General features: G+C 36.1%; 2 protein-coding genes across 3 annotated transcripts in view; both read right to left on the reverse strand.

The window, feature by feature from the left end:
- On the reverse strand, nucleotides 1-6,976 carry LOC105836278 (venom allergen 3-like). Its single transcript, XM_036291851.1, has 6 exons — nucleotides 6,905-6,976; nucleotides 5,985-6,155; nucleotides 5,800-5,884; nucleotides 5,128-5,263; nucleotides 2,755-3,029; nucleotides 1-941 (listed from the first exon to the last, which is right to left on the reverse strand). Exons 1-6 carry the CDS (start codon nucleotides 6,974-6,976, stop codon nucleotides 787-789), a joined length of 894 nt encoding a protein of 297 aa, XP_036147744.1. The 3' UTR covers nucleotides 1-786.
- A 197-nt stretch (nucleotides 6,977-7,173) lies between these two features.
- Nucleotides 7,174-21,463, reverse strand: part of LOC105836286 — a 35,349-nt gene continuing 21,059 nt past the window's right edge. Inside the window, exons 6-13 of one of the 2 annotated variants that reach the window (XM_012680221.3) lie at nucleotides 16,037-16,253; nucleotides 15,115-15,276; nucleotides 14,549-14,746; nucleotides 13,967-14,076; nucleotides 12,485-12,837; nucleotides 12,071-12,322; nucleotides 11,359-11,668; nucleotides 7,174-10,434 (exon numbers count right to left, since the gene is read on the reverse strand). In XM_012680221.3, the coding sequence (XP_012535675.1) occupies nucleotides 10,260-10,434; nucleotides 11,359-11,668; nucleotides 12,071-12,322; nucleotides 12,485-12,837; nucleotides 13,967-14,076; nucleotides 14,549-14,746; nucleotides 15,115-15,276; nucleotides 16,037-16,253 (1,777 nt within the window). In that variant the 3' untranslated portion in view covers nucleotides 7,174-10,259. The remainder of the gene's footprint in view (nucleotides 10,435-11,358; nucleotides 11,669-12,070; nucleotides 12,323-12,484; nucleotides 12,838-13,966; nucleotides 14,077-14,548; nucleotides 14,747-15,114; nucleotides 15,277-16,036; nucleotides 16,254-21,463) is intronic. The other variant, XM_036295138.1, reaches the window with a different exon arrangement.

Below are 21,463 nucleotides of genomic sequence, written 5' to 3' on the forward strand. Positions count from 1 at the left end.
ATATGTTATACAAATTCCGCTGCTGCACATTGCGAATCGGTGAGTCAAATTAGTTTTCATTTTACTCGATTATTTACTAATGGATATTTAAAACAATACACGTATGTATATGTGATAAAAGGTATGTACAAGTTTAAAAAGGATTTAGAAATTTTATCTTTTTAAAGAGACAGGTCCATTATCTTAAATAAAATTTGAACTAATTAATTAATCACGTAATTTTGATAAACCAAATTTAAAAATTTTAAAAGCCTGAAGAAAATATAAAATTAAAAGCGAGTTTTGAAACTTCTCGTTTTTCTCAATTTATCAAGACATAATTTTGTTTATCTTGAATCGTAAAATTTCAGAAAACATAATAAATGATAAATTAGTTTTCATTTTCTGATAGAAACGAAGATAAATGTAAATTTAATTAGTAGGCGTTAAATTTAGATTTAATTCAGGCTATTTATGATAAAATCCTCCGTAGTCAATTTCGTAATGTAATATATTCCCACATATTTATCACATTTCCATAATTTATAAACTAATAATTGTTAAATCATCGACTACTTGTTACTGACAATTTTACTCACAATTTACTCGTGATCATAACAGCAATGCTACATTTACTCAGATTACAATGACATTATTGCATATTCAAATTCACACAGTATGCATTATAATTTAGATACACCTGACATTTGATAACAGTATGTAACTGATAGTTGCATATTAGCTTAATATTTTGGATTATCTTAAAATGTGATGTTTAATTAGCTTATCTACGTTACAATGATATAATCAAAACGTTAAGCATAGCGAGATTATATAGAACAATAGCTGGCTCAAAGAGACAATATGGACAGTAGAAGATGTACAATTGCTTATCTGTTGCTCGTTCCTCGCTAGCGATCTTCGACTTGATTTGTTCAGAAATGGCGAATCTTGCATCGTTCCTGAATAAAACAATATATATGTATCAGTGCTCAGATAGAATTTCGAGATTAATATCAAATGGCATTTCTTTAATTATATATTAATTCTTGAATTTTTAAACTTCTTAACTATTCTAATTTTAATGTCTAAATGAAATAATACATTTTTATATTAGAATAATTTTCTTTAATTTGGCTTCCAATATATTTTCATTTAGAAATGCTTCTCGACATTTTCCGAAACATCTATAAATTTATTTACGGGGTCATCTTTCGGAAACATGTTACGTGGTAAGAATGAGAACGTCTAAATTATTATCGGGGAACGGCCGATATGTCCTTTTCGGTAATATTAGTCCATCCATCATTCTTATGTCAGGTTCTTGGTGTTCAGAAAGGGATGAATAATCGCTATACATCGTATGACAAGAGCGGTGCTGATCGTTCAAAAAAGTAGCCATAGCTTTTTTTTTACATTTTAATAAAGCAAGGTTACTCAGCATTAATTGCAGTTTTGTCATTCTGAGCACGTCAGCCGAGAATGAGTACGAAAACGTTGATCCGCATCGACGGATCTTAACCTGGTTTCGTCCGGATGACTAATGTGATCAACGTGGGAGAAGATATACGCGATAATGAAAGATAGCAACTTTGTTCCTTCCATCTTTATCGCGTATAGCAGCGGACGTTTTGTATTTACATATCGGCAGGTTTCAAAGTGAAATGATACATTATACGTGAAAACGTAAAGCTTTCCCTTAATTAATACGAAAAGCGCGAGAGAATAATTATAAAATATTTGTTGTCTGAAAATTATGACAAAAAATTTCCTGTTCTGAAACTTCTGATAGACACGGATTTATTGAATATTATTTCTGTATCTTTCCGTAAATTTATTTTCGAAACGTTGTATCGTCACATGTGTTTTCAATAATGCAAAAAAAATATATATATATATATAAAGATATAAAAAAATGATCACAAAAATACGTATCGAAATACGGGTCAGCAGGTATTAACGGTGAGAGAAAGATTTCCCACTTTTGCCGACAAAGATAATCTTCTTATACAAAAGTGCCCTCGGCATCTGAGACTCAGAAACACCGATAAAGATAAACGAGCTTTCGTGCTTAAGGATTAACCGAGTGGTCGCGTGTCCTGTAACGATCGATGAAACGACGAATGAACGGATAACCGACTCCATTTAAGTGTTCAATCACTAAGTAAGTAGTAACGAACGTGCATGGGCGGACAATGTGCCGACAATGATGTTGAACCTCGGCGCGATTATTTAAGATTTGCAAACAGACTACTTGTGGCTACGTACTCACAGAAGGATTATTAGGCTTTATTAATGTTAAATCTTACCTCGCGCATTTTTCGCATTAGTATTACTTTTGAATATATTTATTTAAATGCATAAATGCTGCGTCACACATCTGTTACACGGAGAGAACTTTCTTTTAGAATTTTCCCTCAAAATCATGTATTTTATAATTTTATTGAAATTTAATAAAATTTTAGTAAGAGTTTGGTTACATTTTACTAAAATAACAGTAAAATTCCTCGATGATTATATTGTCTCACAACTATCTATGATTTTGAGAATAAATTCTAAAAGAAAGTGTACAAACGCTATTACTTAATTTAAAAAAAAAATTATTTACAAAATTGCCAAAAATATAATTTGAGGGACGCACAGATGATGATACCTATTTCCCATCGTAATTTCTAACGCGCTAACATTTTTATGATCTAATATTTTGGCCGAAATCTGTTCTTATTAAAAGACGTAGCCTGAGCTCCAAGTTCTCGTAAGATAGCTTATACTTACTGCAGAGGGACTGGTAACGGTTGCTGGGAAGGGTCCCGAGCGGGCACAGGCCCGGTCGGCCGAGCTTGTAGAGTTGTTGGGGTGCGGTGCGATCGACGGGTCCGTAATTACACACGAGTACTTCGACCCGATTCCCAAACTCGCCGACCGTCGCCGCGGTCTTGCTCAAGTCAAGCGTGTAAATCGCGCGGCCGCAACCAACGTAAATGAACGTAGCCGATGCGAGGGGAATGTACGAGGAGAGTTGCCACGCCGCGCTAGAATAGTTGACTAGTCTGAAAGGCACGATTATCTGGGCTAAATGAAGGTGGACGGTCGGGCAGCCAGCCCTCGGGCCCTCTCCATTGACGCGCACAACTTGAATTCAAATTAGGACAGGTCTCTTCCTAGTTTGAGATGCTTTTGTAAGATTCCAGAGATTAACGCTTATCTTATGGCTTTATCTTTTGAAAATCGGAAATTGTTAATTGAGTCTGGCAAGGAAAGGTGGAAATAATTAAGATCTCGTTTGAACCATATAATTGATAATTCTGAAAGGCAAATTGCTAAAAGGGCTGCTGTGAAAATTGTATGTAAATTAAAACTATCTTTTAATTCTTAATGCCTAGGAATAAACGATATTTTTATATTTATTTGCCGTTACCAATTTACTTTGCCAACGTACTCGGATAAAATTTGACGCAAAAAAAAAAACTGTAAATGTAAAAAAAGAGAGAGGTAATGCGTTTTTGTACAGCTCCCTTTCGAGCACGCTTTACAAGGTTAAAGTTCAGAGTCTGATTGTATCACATTTTTACATGTATCCTGCAGAAAATTGAAACCTTTTTTTCTATCAGACCGAAATAATAAAAAACGACGGAGGCTCGTTCATAGCTGCCGGGGGATCCGTGTATACCGTGTACTATCGAGTAATTTGGACCGATACAATAGCACTCTCGATTTCCAATTTGCCGAGAGAATACGCGATTTTGATTGTTCCCGGCGACAGAAGAAGAACACCATCCTCTATTTTCACCCTCTGTTCCATACAATCGATCTTCGGTTATATTCCCTGACGGTCAAGTCGCTTCATCTCTCTTTTTCTCTTCCTCCTCAGTGTCTGTAAACTTCTCGCAGTACCGGCTTTAAAGCGTAATCGAAATGCACTATTGCCCAGTACGTTAAGAAAAATAGTTACCACAAGAATACATGAGTATTATCTTAATCATCTTTGAAGAAGATTATCTTCTTTCCAAACTCATAGATTAAATGACAAATTAACAACTTTTTTCAAATAAATATTAAAAAGTGTAAAAACAAAATGCAATTAATATTTTAGAATTTAATGGTTTGTTTTCATTATTTTTGTATATATTTTTAATTTTTATTTAAAATTAGCAAAACACTACAATGACATTTTTATAAATTCTGTTGCGTGTTCAAGATATTTTTTATATTTAGAGAAAATATACAAAAAAAAGGCAGTTACGTATTTGAATTTCTTATTTTGCAAATCTTATTCAATTCATGGAGGAATCGTAAAGGTAGAGCGTAAAGTCTCTATTCTTGGTACCGAGTTTTATAAAACCAGCAATGATTCCCATGAGACACTACACCACCGCGATCGCGAGCGAAAGCAGAAACGAGGGTGGATGTATGGGATGAAATAGAGGAAAGGCGGAAGGGAGACGAAGGGAAGCGAAGAACAGAGCGGTGACTGCGCAAACCTTCCCCCCAAAATTCGGGAGAGACCGAGTTAGCTGTGTCTATACGCCGGGTCGAACATCGGCCATTCACAAAGGGATAGCGAAGTCTCTCGACACAAAGGAGTCGTTCCGATCAACTCTGCTCGAGCTATTGTACCTTCCTCTTCACAGCATTCGCGATTCGTGTACGCGTTACTATCGACCTAGATGCGCATAAGGAAAGCGCGCGTGTGTACGCGACGGTTCCCGACGTGCGATTTGCGTATACAGTATATCCCATAGACCACACAGTTATTTCTTGTGGAGTCTTTGACTAACGTAGAATTCGTTTATTTTACAACATCCCAGGATTCTTTTAAGTTATAAATGAATGAAAAGAAATATTTTGAAAGCTATGAAAAATGTGTAAAATCAAGAACGAAAATTAATTTGATACAATTTGATTTTAAAGAAATTTTATTTCGCTAAAATTTGTTTCAATTTAAAACTTGTCAGATGCCAATAAGTGAAGGATATTTATTATTGAAAATTGAGAACTCGCGACGAATAATAGATGATCTTCCATCCATGTGCGCTAAAGAAAAATTGATCAAACGATCTATGATACATAAATAAAAGGTATCTCGCTGCATATGGGACATCCTGTATATCCTATATGTACACATACGCGCCTACTTTCGAGTTTTACCCGACTTCCGCATTGTCGAAGTCTTCCACCTCGTCGTACCATGATGCGATATGAAAGTGAATTCTTTCTCTACTCGTGCTATTTTCCACGCTGTCCATGTCGAGCGCATTCACATTCTGCCACACTCCAAATCGTTCTGCAACAAGCAACTTGGTTCGATAAGATGTCCGTATGCACCTTGCTCTCCCTCTCTCTCTCTTTCTCTCTCTTTCATACTAGCGCTTGTCTCGAAAACAATGATCACTAAAACGATATTGCTCACAGCTCTGTCTTATTAACAATGAAACTCTTGGCACGTTTATCCAACTTTGCAGATATCGAAACCGCAACTGTAATTTCGAGGAGTTTCGTATTCAATGCTTTAAAGATGGACGGCCGTCCATTATTGTCGCGTTTCCATTCTTATGAATACGAATATTGTTTTCGTGTACTTTTATCACCAAAATCTCTATAAGCTCCGAATGAACTCGAAACCCGAAAGTTCTCGATTAAAGAATTAAATGATCGAGAGTACCGGTCTCTTATGTATCTAACGCTGCATGCACGTTGTTTCGGTAGTTGTATCGGTAGAACAATTTCACGTCTGCACGGGTTATTGGATATTGAAAAATAACGGCGCGGCGGGAGGAGGAGGGGTATGAAAAATGAGATATATCCGTTGGAGTTACTTGCCAACGTCTCGGCACTGATCCTTCTCGAAGAGGTTGCACTGCAACGCCCATCGACGCGCTATAGCGGCGAGTTCGTCGTCCCAGATCTGTCGAAACAAATGACGCTTCAAACGCCGTCCACCACTCCCTCGAGATAAATGATTAAATATCGCGCGAGCGTCGCGCGTGTTCCGTCGATTTTTCTACCAATTCCATCATGATCTTTGCGGCGGGCTGCGGTCCGGGATTTCCGCGGCTCTCCTTGCCATTCGCAATAGCGACGCGATAAAGATTATGACTGACCAGTACAGTCTCGATATCCACATCGTCGAGATCGTTGTTCTCCATGTCAGTGCAGTCCGCGCTCTCGCAGTCAGACTACAGGGATGAATAACGAATTACAAACCACGAATGCGTAGATGAGAGTGGCTGAATGGGTAGCAATCGCCTAAATCGTAGCTCAATATTTTATATTTTTATTTGATTGTAAACAATGGATACAGTTAGTTTTATTTTAATGTCTTCAATTTTCTGTTGTTATTAATTATTAAATATTTAATATTTTCTTATGAATTATTTATAAAAAATATTATAGTTGATGATTCGTTATATTTTAAATTATATTTAAACTGATAAATTCGATATTTTTTAAAGGCGATACAACTTTGGAAGATTTACAGGATTGAGGCGACCAATTTGTTAATTCGTATCTTTTGCAGTATATTGCAAAAAGGTTTAAAATAAATTAATTTGTTTTTAGTGAAAGATTAAATATTATAGTAAAACATCAAACTACAATTTTTAACATTTATTTGTGTACAAATCAGTATGAAATGAGAAATATAATAAAAATAATTTGAATAGCGCGTATTTACCAACGTTTCCCTATACAGCTGTTTCTTTTGTTACGAAAGAACAGCATTCAATTTCGCATATAAAATAACGAATATCCCGTAGCAATAAAAAAAATTAGGTTAGACATATTAGATTTCGAAAATCTCAGACGTTAGCATATTTTATCATGATTGAGTACTGAACTTACAAAGTTGCTGTTCTCTATGGATCAAATACAGTTTACGTATGCACATGCAACGTTACATTATCGAACAATTTTCATAAATATTTACAGGGAACAAGCACATGGTGTGATCGGGACAAATGCGACAGTAATTTCGATCCTCGTGTTCGTTCGTCGACATCCTTCCTCTCGCATCGCCGTTGCTATGATGCGTAAAGAGAGATAAGAGGCAAAAGATACGAACTGTCCTCCGATTAAATCTCATCGTCGTCAAACCATTCGCGCGAGATTAGTCACACACATGCGTCAGCTGCACAATCGCGTGCTTCAGCCTTACGTATACTTCGCCCTTAATCGCGACGTATGTAAGTTTTCTTGTTTTTTTTTTCTCTCTCTCTCTCTCCCCCGTGAGTTGCCTAACTTCAGATCGCGCGAATCAATTTCGAGCGACTTCGACAGTTTCGAGATGCCGGATTGGCAAAGAAAATTTATCGCGCAACGCGAAATGGAAATTCATATCGCCGCTCTGCGAACCGGGCGGCGCGCCGAGACTCGAGCTCGCGTCGCGCCGATCGGCTTTATGCCTGATCGATGTGCGAACGAGAGACGAGACGTGTATCTAAACAACAACGGCACCGCGTACGCGAAGTATTTCAATTCTGCATTTATTATCGGACGAGAATTCGCCCGTTGCCGCGTAAAGAAAACGAAATCGCTGCCGGGATCGGGGCGGGCCACTGATAAATTATCCAACGGGCGGAATGCCCGGCACTCGGCAGACCGATATTTTTATTTGCTTGCATGGCACATCGCTTTATATATCCAAATTTATTTATTCTCCTCTCCGTTGTTGCGGAGTACCGTGGAGTCTATATTTCACTTCGTTTAATTCGGGCGGGTCTGACCGATGTAAATGCGGCACGTTTGAGAACCAAGACTTACAAAAGACGATCAATAATCGTGTTTTAACAATGTTTTATAAAAAATAAATGGTGCATAATATATTTAATAATATAACGTTATTGCAGCTATTATTAACTTTCCATTTCTGTAAAAAAATTAAATTTTTTCTCGGTTATTTTATTTTGAAATTAAAGATGCTTATTTTTTAATCTCTTAAGCGCATCACAAAAATATTAATGTTTATTTGTCGAACGAGAGTAATGAAGGGTTAATTGTATTATTGTATTGCAGTATTATAATGTAATGTATTGTAATAATGTGATATTATGTGTAATATGTGATAATATTAATAATACGGTATTATTACATACCATTACCATTGTAATAATACAATAATTAAATAATTAGCAAAGATAAAAAACACGGAACGCAAAATCGTTAAGTTAATCGAAACGAAAGCGAGGGTAAAAAAAACGACTTAAAATATATAAACGATTTTTTCTTCCGCTTATATAAGGCACTGTTTGTAGAACAATTTCGTAACGCGGTATTTTCCCCCTAAGTGCGATTTATAAAGCTCTCGATAGTAATATCACGGTGAATTTCTGGCGTAGCGGCGGGTTCGAAATTTGTTTGTTCGATCGTTCCCCCACGAGAGATGTTATAACGTGTAAACGTGCCTGTTCGGCAAGTTCGTTCCCTCTCCCGTGCCGTGTGCGCGGCACGTGTTTTCATTTCAGTATCGTAGCTAGGTCCGCCTTTCATATCATTATTGTTTCAATACGCGCGAGAGGTAAGAACTTCTCAAGTTTCGTTGTGTTCCCGAGACTGCTGAACATCCACCGCCTTTCTAGCACCTTTCGCCACAACAGCAGCTAGGGGTTGTAGACGAAACTACTACATAGCGTAGACGTAGTAAATTGCAATTGCGAGTGATTAAAAATTTTCATCGATAACCATTACTGGATATATATTTTATATACTTGCGCGATACATTTTATTTTATGCACTTAACTGAATATAAAACGACCAATATTTTTTCTTGAGCGATAAATAAAAAAAAATAAATATAACATGTAATAGTCTCGCATATTACGTGGAGTAAAAAGGCACAAATTTTGCGAGTCCGGACTGCGTGACGTGTTTAACGACATTGTAAATTTGCTTAACGTTTTAACGTAAAATGGTATGCATATGCGACAACTCAATTTTGCAAGGGTTGATTGTTTTGTCAGTAACGCAATTTACATTTCCGAATAATGGTCTGTCAAACATTTTGATTAAAACGAAAAGTGGCAGTATGAATAATAAAACGCAAAAGAAAATAAAATTAATTTAAGGAATTTAAAGGGTGATGATATACTGACGCTTAAAAATAATTTATTTTATACATATTTTATATATAAATAACACCCACGTACAGGTGTTTATACAGAAATTTGAACAAATTATCCAAGTATAGATACTTCTGTCTCTAACGGATGGAAATATATCTTTGATATTAATCTAATTCTCTCCTAATCTTTAGTGTGAATTACGCAGAAATTACATAAAAATAAGAAATTAATTAACATTACAAGCGAGATTACAGAAGAAGTTTACTATTTTACACGACGTTGCTAAACTTGCTTAAATATTTTAATTATGTAATTGGCAAATTTCGTAAGAGTAAAAATTGGGAATCTCCATTAAAGTTACAAGTATCTTATAAAGCATACGCGAGAGAAGGTTACCTGCGCTAACCATTCCACATCTTTGAGAAATTCCTCCGTGGCTTATTTTAATAGATATATGTACATATATGCGAAAATTTTACATCTTGCAATCCCTGTGGAAATTACGTAACGGTGAGTTAACATCACTTGGTCCCCGGCATACGTGTGTTTACTTTAATAATTATCATACGGAAGCCTGTTACTTGGCGGCATGTTTTCCATAATGAGATACACGCCTCGCGAGTAAGATTGAGTAATACCTATATTAACAATACACCTACACACACAATACCGCTATATATGCAAATCGCTTTGAATCGATCGTATATCTTTACAAACTGCTTAGCCCTCGAACTTATATACTCCCCGTGAAAGCCCAAGCTCTTTTTTACGCCAAGCGCCACGTGGTATCGTCAAAAACTAATATATGCGACACTAATCTGTGTTTCAAAGTTCATCCCGGAAAAACGGTAAGCCGACCATTTACGTACGTAAAAAGAGATCATTGATTAATTTTATCCTTCGCCTATTGCGCTCTTGTAATTATTTATAATCGTGCATTCTGCCTTATTCCTAAATCGCAGGTACATCTATACATAACTTTCATATACGTTAGAGATCAGCTTTGCATGTTGATAGAATTAAATGAGCGTATATAATCCTGCCTGCCGCGTGGGTTTAGACTTTTTGAAACTTGACTTACGGTATTCAAAATAAACGGCTCCGTTCGGGCGCGAAGATCTCTTTATGCGCGATCATCCACGTGCACGACCCCACGGCGTTGACATTGACGTCGTCATCCGTGATCGTCGTGATCGGTGCAGCGCGAAATGTCATAAAGTCATATTAAGGACTGTCCGGTGCGCTCTCCCGCCAGGCCAATATCGTGTTCATGTCGGTAATGCCACGCGTGCTCCATGGCTCGAGCGGATCCGAGGACGACGTTGGCGGTGAGGCCACCTTATTCCGCTCAATCGATTCCCTTCTCCTCGCCGGCTCCTCAATTTCCTTGGGTGATACCCTGCGCATGCATCGTAAAAAGCACCGACCGATTACGAAAGCAGTCAATCGGTACCGATATCGCTCTATGCAGAATATACCACCGGATTTATCTTTTCAACGTCGTGAATTCTTTTCTCGTCTAGAACTTTATAAATACGAAATTTTTTCCTTAACGAGAATATCAAAGTTCATTCATTTATTATTGCACCTTTGCGATTTGTATAAATCTTTGCGTTGCAAATGTTTGTATTTCTAGCCAGGTTTTAAATTGAAATTTAGTTTCGAGAATAATCTACTTTAACAATGATTTTGTCATATTGCTTTTATATGCTAAAGTTATAAATATCTTTGTTATAATATCTTTTGTTAAAGAAAAATTAATCGACGAAGAATCTATAGTACAAACGGTGTGGAACACTGCGTAACTAACGATGTGAGATAATTATTAAATGGAATTTTATTAATGTGTCATTTAAGATGTGTCAATTATAATATGTCATGTTATGCACTTGGAAATTATAGATTCCATCGTCGGCCGTCACGGTTAGTTTTTCCGTTCAATAAATATCTACTTCGTTTATATGTTTGTATGATTAAAGAGAAACAAATCGATGAGGTTTCAACGAATTTATAGCTTTTTATGGGCGATTAAATAGGATTGTTTAAGTTTAGAGACGTTTACGAATTCGTGTATTTTTATAGAATTGACTATTTTTCGTCAAAAATTAAATTTGGTTTCAGTTTGAATTTAGTAACCGATGTGTGTGTGCGTGTGCGCGTGTATGTGTGTGTGTGTGCGTGTGGAATATAGAACAACTTGCGTAATTTTCTCGTCGAGAATTTAAAAATACTTTTTCAATGTTTAAATTTATTATTTCTCAAATATAGAATTTATCATAAAATAATCGGGAAAAATATTGCAATTTATTATTGATTTTACTACCTGTTCTTAGCCGTTTTTGGCCGACGTTTTTGGATTTTATTAGAAGGCTTGGTAGGAATATTGCCGTTCTGCTTGACCTCCGGTTTAATTGTTTCGATCTTTTGTCCTTCGATCTCGGTACAATTAGTCGATCTCTCTTCCGGATCATTCAGAAGTGGCCGATATCTGAGTTGACTTCGCTCGACAGACGTTGTAGATGTAGAACTGTCGTCATCGTCGTTGAAGCGTGACCGTTTCGCTGTAGTAATGAATCTGTTATTCGCTGATTTTATCCTTCGAAGACGAGCTTCGGTGCCAAGTAAATTATTGTCTGTAAAAACAATTAACATACATTTTTCAATTATAAGAGACAGTAATTCTGCATTATTTATTCATATCAATTTCATATTCATTCAACTATGCAACGGTTTGCGTAGAATGATAGCAAAACATAATAAAAAAAATCAATTAAAATTTAATCTGATTAAGGATTTTGTAATAAATAGTGTCGCTAATATACTAAGATACATTATTCGGAGTGTATAATTATCAGAATGAAATAAAATCTTTGTACTTCAATATCTTTAAGAGTAATAACTATAAAATTAAAAATGTACGTTGTATTTTTATATAATACGTTTTGATATATAATAAGAGGATTGTCCAAAGATTAATTTTAATAAATTATGAAATTTACGAAATTTAATAATAATTTTAATAATTTTATACTTACTGCCGAGGTCATTGTCGCTGGACTCCATGAAATATTGTTTCTTAACGATAGTAGATTTCTCAGTGGTCGGTGGAGCCACCATGGCAAAGTGTGCTAGAATTTGCGGGTCGATCGTGGTTTTCATTGAAGCTTCGCTTGTGGCTACAGCGGATTTCGCCATTTGCAGTAGACTTTTGTAATCTGTTGTAGTCTCGGAAGCGATAGCGAGTTGCAGAAATGGATCTTCGACAGTTTCTTCGAGCGCTTTTGTTTCTATACATTCAATGCTATTTAATTTCTCCAAAAAAAAATTGCACGATTTTATGTTTTATAAAAAAAAACACTTGGAGCATATTTTTAGTATTATTAAGGAATATTGTTAAGGGAAACAAATATAAGTACTTATCAGGTTTCAAGAATTTTACATATACTTACGATTTGTATTTTTCAAATTCATGACCTCCACATCCTTCACAGGATCGATAGACTTATCAATTAAATCTGTGAGACCTGATAGTTTAGTTTGCTCTTCAATAAGTTGTTTATTTGGTTGCACACTTGCCATCGCTTCTGGATTATTTTGGATTGTTTTCGTCTGCTGCTCGTTGAGAGCGGCTTTTGACTGCACTGCCTTTATCTGCTGTTTCGCATCGATATTGGTAGGTATACCCTCCGTCGCGGTGGATAAGTCAAAGTCATGTGCAAAGGCCATTACGTCCAAAGCTGCGGTTAACGCATCACCAAAACCTGCAGTAACTGCCGACACTTGCGGCTGGCCGGCATTGGGACTGTAATGCACGTGAAATTAACGTGGCCACAATGTTCCACGGACAGATTGATGTATCATATAAAACGTTGCATTTAGACGAATTATTATTATCAGAATGATTATATAATAATTTAATTTTCTCTCAAGGCAAATAATTAATAAGCAGACTTGCCAATTAAAGTTACAGATTAACGTAATAATAAATTTGTATGTGAAATTTAGAAAGATATCTCTCGGTAGAAATACATATGCATAACTAATAAATTAAATAAAATGATAAATTAAATTATTAAACAGAAACGTTCAAAATTGCACTTAAATCGTCTACAAGACGTTAAATTATTTATGCCTTTGTGAAATATTTGATTCTTTAGATGTACGACTATTCTTCTTACATCCTTCTACGTAGGTATTATGTAACGCATTGCGTCGAGCCTCATAAATATTTAATAGACTCGAGATACGGTCACGTTCATGCCGGTGTTACACGTTTGTTATGTGAAGGCATAGCCAATCCATGAAGGACTCCGATGTTTCTAGACGCCTGTGATATTAGCTATGTCCGGATTGCAGGTGGCAGGCTCGACGGAATTACGACGTGATAAAAAGTATCGTCCGCGTACACCGTCTCTCTGACAGTGAGTCACTCCCCGCAAGGGCGACTGTAAATCTACATGCTGCAAGTCGCGAACGCGTGGAACGGTCTAGACAATGTCAGTGAGTAATTGAAATAGATTTGCCTGTTTTTTTTTTCTTTTATATATCTATCTATACGTGCATATAAAATAATTAAATAATGTGCAATAGAAAAAGATGTAATTAAAATTTTTTAACAATGATAAAATAATATAACCAAACAAATAGTAATATAACTATAAGATGGGTGTATATTGTAGGGAAATTATAGTGAAACAGAAATGATATTGATAAATTTTTGTCCTATAATAATATGATAGATAATAAGTATATATTTCATAATTCATATTAATATTATAATAGCAATAAATTGGGCAAAGAGAGAAAGAGAGAGAGAGAGAGAAATTATAAGGTATGAGTATTTTGAAATTATACCGAAAGGGTAATAAAACAACAGATATATTGTTCTGAGGAAATACGGTATGATGAGATACGATGAAAGTTATCATTACCTGACTCGCACAGGAGTAGAGAAGGATGCACGGCCCCACATTATACGGCGGAGTTCCTCGCCGGTCATACCTCGTTTTCTCAATTCGTGTATTGTGACTTTTCCGACTCGCTGCAAAAGTACATGGAGCGAAGTGATAAAATTACTAACGATGTTATTTTGTATTACAATATTTTTATAGATAAAATTAAAAACTCGAGAAACAGTTTTAACAGTAATTACATGTAAGTGCAATACTTTAGTTCTTTCAATTAATGACATTTAAATAACGTCAGTGAAAATGTTTTTGTTTAAAAAAACTTGATTTAATGAAATATTAATGTTATTAGTTTTCTATGCATCTTGGAGTAAATATTTCGCGCGGTTGTGCGTTGTTCTCTTCGACGAAATTTACTACACCGTAACAAAATTCACTGCGTGCATTTTACGAGAGTCAATATCAGAACTCGTATCAGTCGAATGGGACGCCGATAAATAAATTCTGACGCTTGATGCATTGGTGTGGAATAAATCTTTGAATATACATCGCATCCGGCGCACGGTATACGCATAGAAAAAGAATAAATATAAGTAAATAAATCACCTTCCAATTAGCCACGGCGCCCTTACGTTGCTTCGCCTTGGTTTTCGATTTGCTTTTAATAATCAGTACGCCTCTCTGTTCCGAAGCGGGATTATTCGGGTCGTCACCGGGTCCCAGCTTGATACTGTATTCTTGCAGGTAATTATGGGCGTCTTTCTGGGATACCGCGCGTTCCAGAGACACCACGATTTTTGCCCACTTAATTGAAAATTAATAAAAACGTATTTAAATAAACAAACGCGCTCAAGAACTATTTGTTGAATATTTACTTATGTGACCCACGTTACCGCAGATAGATAATTTCAATCATCATTAAACTTTTGTATAGGGCAGCTAACAATAGCTCGAGTATTTCTATTTTCATTTTCTATCTTAAATTATCGACAGTTTTCATTGAATTTATTTAGCATGAAACAATTGATTTTTAATTTAATAATTACAAATAACTTTGTGGAAGAATTGAAAAATTATTTTGACGCTTTTCAACACTCGGAACAATAACCAATAAAGCGAAACGAAAAATGGATATTAAATTATAAAAGATCGCGAATTATTTTAATACCAACCTGCTTGACAAATTCCTTTTCACTTTGCTCGATGACGTGTGCGTATGTATTACCCATCATGGCAATCAACATGTTTAGTAGCAGTATGGGCACGAGCACCATGAAAATCGCGAAGACCGTCTTGCTCAAATTAGGGTAGGTCGTGTTACTCAAATCCGCGTACTGCAATAACACACGCAATAAACGCAATTGGATAAGCGCGCAACGCTCGGGTAAATTGTCGCGACAATTATGCGCGGACACTAATAAATAAGCGGTCCAGTGCCCGATGTTGCGTGCCCGCTAGAATTTTCGAACGGAAACTCGTATTTTCCATCGTGTAGTACGGTTGCCCCCCTTTTAATTCAGTGCAACGAGTTAATCGCTATACGAACTGCGAAACCGAGCAATGATTTTTACTGGACAGGCGGTATTTTATGCATCCGCCGCGCGTTCACGCACACGCGCGCGCGACCGTCGTGCTAAATCTTTAATTTCGTCAGGAAACCATATTGCAGTGTATTTTGCGCGACGCGGAATTGTCCGTGATTGAAATTCAAGATTCATAGCCGCGTGTCCTGACGCGCCGCCGGAACAACGTTTCAAATGATGTAAACTTGTATGCGACGTTTAATCTTTTTGACTTTGACATATGGTAATTAAACTAATGCCTCGCAATGCTTTAAAACCGTTTAACATTTATTTAGTACACCCAGGTAAATAAACGGATAAGATAAATAAGTGAAGCCGCTGCGTCTACACAACCACTTTCACACAATATGCAACTTATATGAATTATGCTTGCAAATTATAGGATTTAGATGAAAAAGAGAATATTAGGCGATCGTTCACTTATATACGTGCATGCGTGCGCAAGATAAGGGTCGGCAATAATAACTGCCATGACGTGTGCCAATAAATCGGTAATCTATGGCGAGCTTACGTTATAATCGCCGAGGGTTATCTGAAACAGCGCCATCCAAGTCAAAGGATAGGACTGATAGAGAGATGATTTCACCCCGGGGAATCCCTTGTAAAGAAAATAAAACGATTGCGAGAATCCGAAGAGCATAACCGTGTAAATAATGCCAAAGGTCAGCATGTCGCCCGTTATCATGCTGTACACCATCGTAACAAACGGACCGGTTAATCGAATTGCTCTGTAAAAGAGAAATTACATATAATAGATAAGCATAAATATCTTAAAGAATATAAAATGTCTTGTAAAACAATTTTAAGAGAAATAGAGAAAACAGACTGCGAGAGCGACCGGGTATCGAAGAAAAACAAATTCTTGAGATTTATTCTGTGCATCGTGTGGTTCATTTCAAATTTAATTACACAATGTTCCATATATTAGCGGTATCAACAAAATTATCATTATAGCTGTTACGTGAATGAGCTGTCGTCGTGTTTCATTCAGTGGTATTCGCACATCAAAGTCCGAGGTAAATCAGTCTATTAACGTCATCGACATCGATTTACTCATGTGACTCAAATACGTTTAATATTATGCACACAAAATCCATCGTAAAACATTTGCCGGGATGTTATACAGTATGTCCCAAATATTCAGGATTAATTTAATATCTTGAAAATAAAAGAGATTATTTGGAGAAAAGTTTCAGGCAAAAGTTGTACTATCTGAAATAGTAATTATGATTCTTCTTTGTATAATATTTTTCTAATTATTTTGCGTATAAAAAGTATTTACGTAGATTTATTATATAATTATATTTATATAAACTATCAGTTTTTTATAATTGTATCTTAATTGTATGCAAAATAATTAGAAGACGTTATATCATACAAAAAAATTATAATTCCACATATTTCAAAAAATAGAAATGTTCTTAAAAACAAATTTCTTCAAAAATTGATTTTACCATTATTTGTTTTCCTTCACATACAGAGACCATACAACTTTTGTTTCAAACATTTTTCTCTTCATTTTGTTTTCAAGATATTTGGCCATTTTGGAATTTTTGGGACACATTATACGAGAGATACATAATAATTGCATCCCTCTAATCGGCCAAAATAATGTGTCTTTTACCTCGCCCGGCAATCGCCAAAGCTAGATTAAAATATCATCCCGCAAACAAATTAATACACATGTATTTTCTTTACGGTATACGTAATTAAGCTTAATACTGATTAATGTAAAAATGTTGTTTACGGTTATCGTTGCGCCCGCTCTCGTGACCGTTGAATATGTAGAAATAACAGCTGATTTAAAATCCAGTTTTATATTTTGTTTTCGTGAAACGGTCCAGATATCATTTGCATTTACCGGTATTAATTCGCACGTACAGAAAAAGCTGTGGATAACGAAATGTTCAGTTAACAAGTTAAAAAGTGCATGGCTTTGAACACTTGATATCGGAGTTCAGTTATCGCGTTTCCAGTAGCCGCGATAACACGAATAGGTCAGGCACGAAAAGTGCTTGTGCAGCAATCCGGTGTGCATATGTAAACTACTCTTCTTACACGCAGCTCACAAATTTATAACGAGGAAAACAATTAAATGCTAATAACTTTACCTAGCAGAGAAATTTAAATACGTTATTGATTAACCTGAAATGATCGATAATACAATTAACTAGATATTTTTTAAATATCGTTTTTGTAAAAAATTTAAACGGTTTTAACAAATTGTGCATTAATTTAGCTATTAAAAATTATTAAAAAATATTACATAATGACAAATTAACTTATTACAATTAGCATATTACACTTTAATAGAATGTACAAATGAATTACTTATATCGCATATTCTCTAATAGAAAGTATAAATGAATTTTGATTATAAATTATGAAAGTGACAAGATTAAATTGAAAAAGAAAAAATTTATTACACAGTACGAATAACGCTTAAAATGTTTAAAGGTCTTTTTATTGATATCCCTATACTCACACCGAGAGAAAATTTCATTTTAACTTAGCGCATTACTGATTGCATTAACTTTGTAATACTCCAGTGTAAGTAAGTTACGACTCTTTCGTTATCGCAAAGTTAGAATCGCGACTACTAATATAAAGCAGACTCCGAATAAAGTATTAACGTATTATACTTTGTCGCCATTAAAACTATTCACTGAGAAAGAGATTTACTTCAGTATGTACTATCTAATGAATTATCTGAAATAACTCAAATTTCCTCTATTTTATGATCTACATACAATTTTAATAATATAAAAAACGTAACACGTCAGTGAAAAATTAATTTTAATTTCAGCTAATTGAAAAAGGATATAAATGGAATTATAATTGATTTTGTTTAACGTAATTCCTGAATTTTTCATTCTTTTTCACTCGTCGATTTTTTTCGCTTTGAGACTCGCGCATTTGCATATGGTCACACGATTACAACCAAACGCATCGATAACATCAAAACTATTCGTAATTCGAGACTCGCGGTATCCGGTGTATCATGGTGCGAGCACAATAGGGACGGAACTGGAATCGGGGAATCGAAGGACGAGCGATTAAAATCGATGCCATCGCTGCCGCCACCGTCGCCGCCACCGGCAACGTAGAACAAAAGCTTTTTAATCCCGACGCTGCATCCGCGCCCGTCGACAGACCGACAAATTTTTCAGATTCGTCATTCGGCTGGGATTAAGATTGAAGAGACTCGCGTTCTGCGAATGAACGAACGAACAAACATACGGACGGACGGATGAACGAAATGGCGAATGATCGACGAACAGCGGCGGAAGAGAGAGCATCGATCGAGCCTCCATTAACTCTGACGACGTCGTCGCCGGTCGGTCCTACCCTCTTCCGCTAATCGATGGGTGACCTTATCTTGTCAAGGGTTACCGGCGCTCATAAATCTTCGGCCTTTTTCTCGTGGTAAGTTCAAGGGAGGGTACAGCCGCGATAGAAAAGACACCGCGGATATACTCCGATATAACTCGCACGGTATAGCGAGCGCGGTATAAGCGATGCAACTTGGATGAGGGATATAACATCGTTGTCCCGGGTATCGCGTATACGTTGTCCCGGGAAAATCAATAGGAACACCGACTTCCGCTCGGCAAACAAGTTTCCTCTCTACGCGGAGTCTTCCAGGCTACTTTTAGTGCAGTTCGAGAGAGAGAGAGAGAGAGAGAGAGAGGCATTGTTCTTTTTTTCTCCTCTTTTTGATAATTATATCAGATTAATGAATGTCACCTGAGCCATCGTATTGATTTTGCAACAATAAATTATAAAGAAAGCACTTTCATGTCTTCGCTGTGCTTAATATCTGATTACAAAGAAAAAAACTTTAAAGTAATTAATTCTAATTATTAGCTCTGCTAACACAGAATGTCCAACGAAAACCGTATATTTTATAACTGTAGGACTATCATATTAAAAAATCGCTTGTTCTTTTTCTTAAATACACGCACAAAGGTGATTGGCACTATAATTTTATTTGTCGCTTAACTCATATTCACCGGTCGTATTGTCTAATATGAATTAAGCAAAATGTAAAATCTTTAATCACATGCGAATATCATGATTATCCAAGAAAATGTAGGCTTAATACACTGGCACAGGCTTAATATCGCTTTTGACGCTGGCAAAGCATCAAAACGTATTAAGCCAAAAAAGGGATTAAATTGAATGATGAGTAATATCGTGAGGAAAAAAAATTCTAATGCCATTATCGGCGCCGTAATTCAATATGTCCTTTGAAGTCCAGAACTGTAATGAAGGGCTAACTGTGTTATGGGGTCTCCATAAAGCGGACTACAATATATTTTATTTATTTAGAGCAGAGCGCGACGTAGGAGCCGCGATATTCCCCGCGCGTAATTACTGTCCATCAGGATCCTCTTTAGACTCCCGGCATCACTTCGTTTAAGTACGTATACATGCAGTAATTCCTCAAAGGCTGCCGCGCCACTCCGATGCCACTCGGTGTTTCTTGTCCCTCCATCATGGCCTGTCGTTCGCCTTGGCAATAAGCCACAGTCACGCCTGAGATTAATTTCGCACAAAATTTAACGGGGAGCCCGCTACAACTCGCCTCGAAAGTTACGGCCTAAGTGCTTTACGATGTACCATTTACGAGCCGCCGTTTTACGTCTGTTTAAATTCAATATACACTCTTTGCGCCTGCACAAGTTCCAGGAACACCTCTGTATACCTTATAGTTCTCAGGCAGCGTATACTTTAGGCGCAGCTGGAGGGCACAGGAAGAGGGTACGAGAGCCAACATAATGCTCTTTTCTTAATCGTTGATACTTAGCGTATTTCAGTTCTAAGATGAATTGAAGACGAATTAAATAACGAAAATTTATTGTATTATATTTCTACATTTCTCTGCATATAAAAAATGTTATTACGATGGGGGAGACAACGATAGTAATATTATGAGGTACAACTTTATTTTTTTAAAAAGTACGAGAAAATGGAAAAATTTAATTATTTTCCTAGAAAAATGTAATTATCCAAAGATATCTGATTTGAAAGGAAAATAGAAAGAAGTGATTAATCTGTCACGTACGCGCCGAGATATAGTATTTTAGTGATGTTTCGGTCGGACCGCGGTAGAACAAACCGAGAAGTTTTCCGAAAGGAGCAGCTGCAATCCGACTGTGTTCTATTCCCGATGTCGGTCACGTAGGTTTGATATCACGTATTAGGAACGTATAAGTACAATGCGCGAATGCACGTCCTCGCCTCTCGATAAACCATTTGTCCTATTCTTCGCGGAAGTACATCCGACAAGAGGCGTCGACATTCGTCAAAGTGTCGTTAAGCAAGAGAGCGTTTGCTGGGAGCATGTCGTTCAAGTAACCGATGTAGGAAGCAGATTCACGACTTGTGGAAGTTCTCCGTGAAAGCCCTGCCAGCAGAATGCAAATTACGATTTTCTATTATGAATTATGCTGACTTATTATGATGCCTAAGAAAATGTTTATAAAACTCAAATTATGGTGCATAGTATTATATGTTACATGAAAATAAAAAGTAACAAATATAAGTAGAAAAGAGTGCCGAATGCGTATCACCTATAATTATTATATATTTTCTATTTAGTGATCCATTTATTGATTTGTATGCAAATGAATGTTGAGAATTGTAGCTTGACGTTTCAGGTATTTACTGCTACAGTATTTAACCTTTTACTAATAACAAATTAATACATTATAAGCCTCTTTATAATATGCTGCAAAAGGTACGATTCAAGCAACCGATCGTCCAAGTCTGTACCTGAGTCTCTTAAATTGCATCGCTTTTGAAAGCATTATGAACGATCTTATGGATTAAAATAATAAAAGATCATATTTATTTTTTAAAATAATTTGTAGGAAAAAAGGTAAAATATTTAATAATTAATAAATAACGATGATGAAAAGAAAATATCGAAGAC

Source organism: Monomorium pharaonis, chromosome 1 (assembly GCF_013373865.1).
Source record: "Monomorium pharaonis isolate MP-MQ-018 chromosome 1, ASM1337386v2, whole genome shotgun sequence".
Lineage (NCBI taxonomy): Eukaryota > Metazoa > Arthropoda > Insecta > Hymenoptera > Formicidae > Monomorium > Monomorium pharaonis.

What these genes read in the sequence shown, in the direction of transcription:
- LOC105836278 (XM_036291851.1), bottom strand. Translation starts at nt 6,976, where the DNA reads ATGTCGACGAACGAACACGAGGATCGAAATTACTGTCGCATTTGTCCC. An exon ending in CAAAGATCATGATGGAATTG is followed by an intron (nt 5,885 to 5,984) that starts GTAGAAAAATCG and finishes TTGTTTCGACAG; the next exon opens with ATCTGGGACGACGAACTCGC. An exon ending in CCGTTACCAGTCCCTCTGCA is followed by an intron (nt 942 to 2,754) that starts GTAAGTATAAGC and finishes TGTTTTATTCAG; the next exon opens with GAACGATGCAAGATTCGCCA.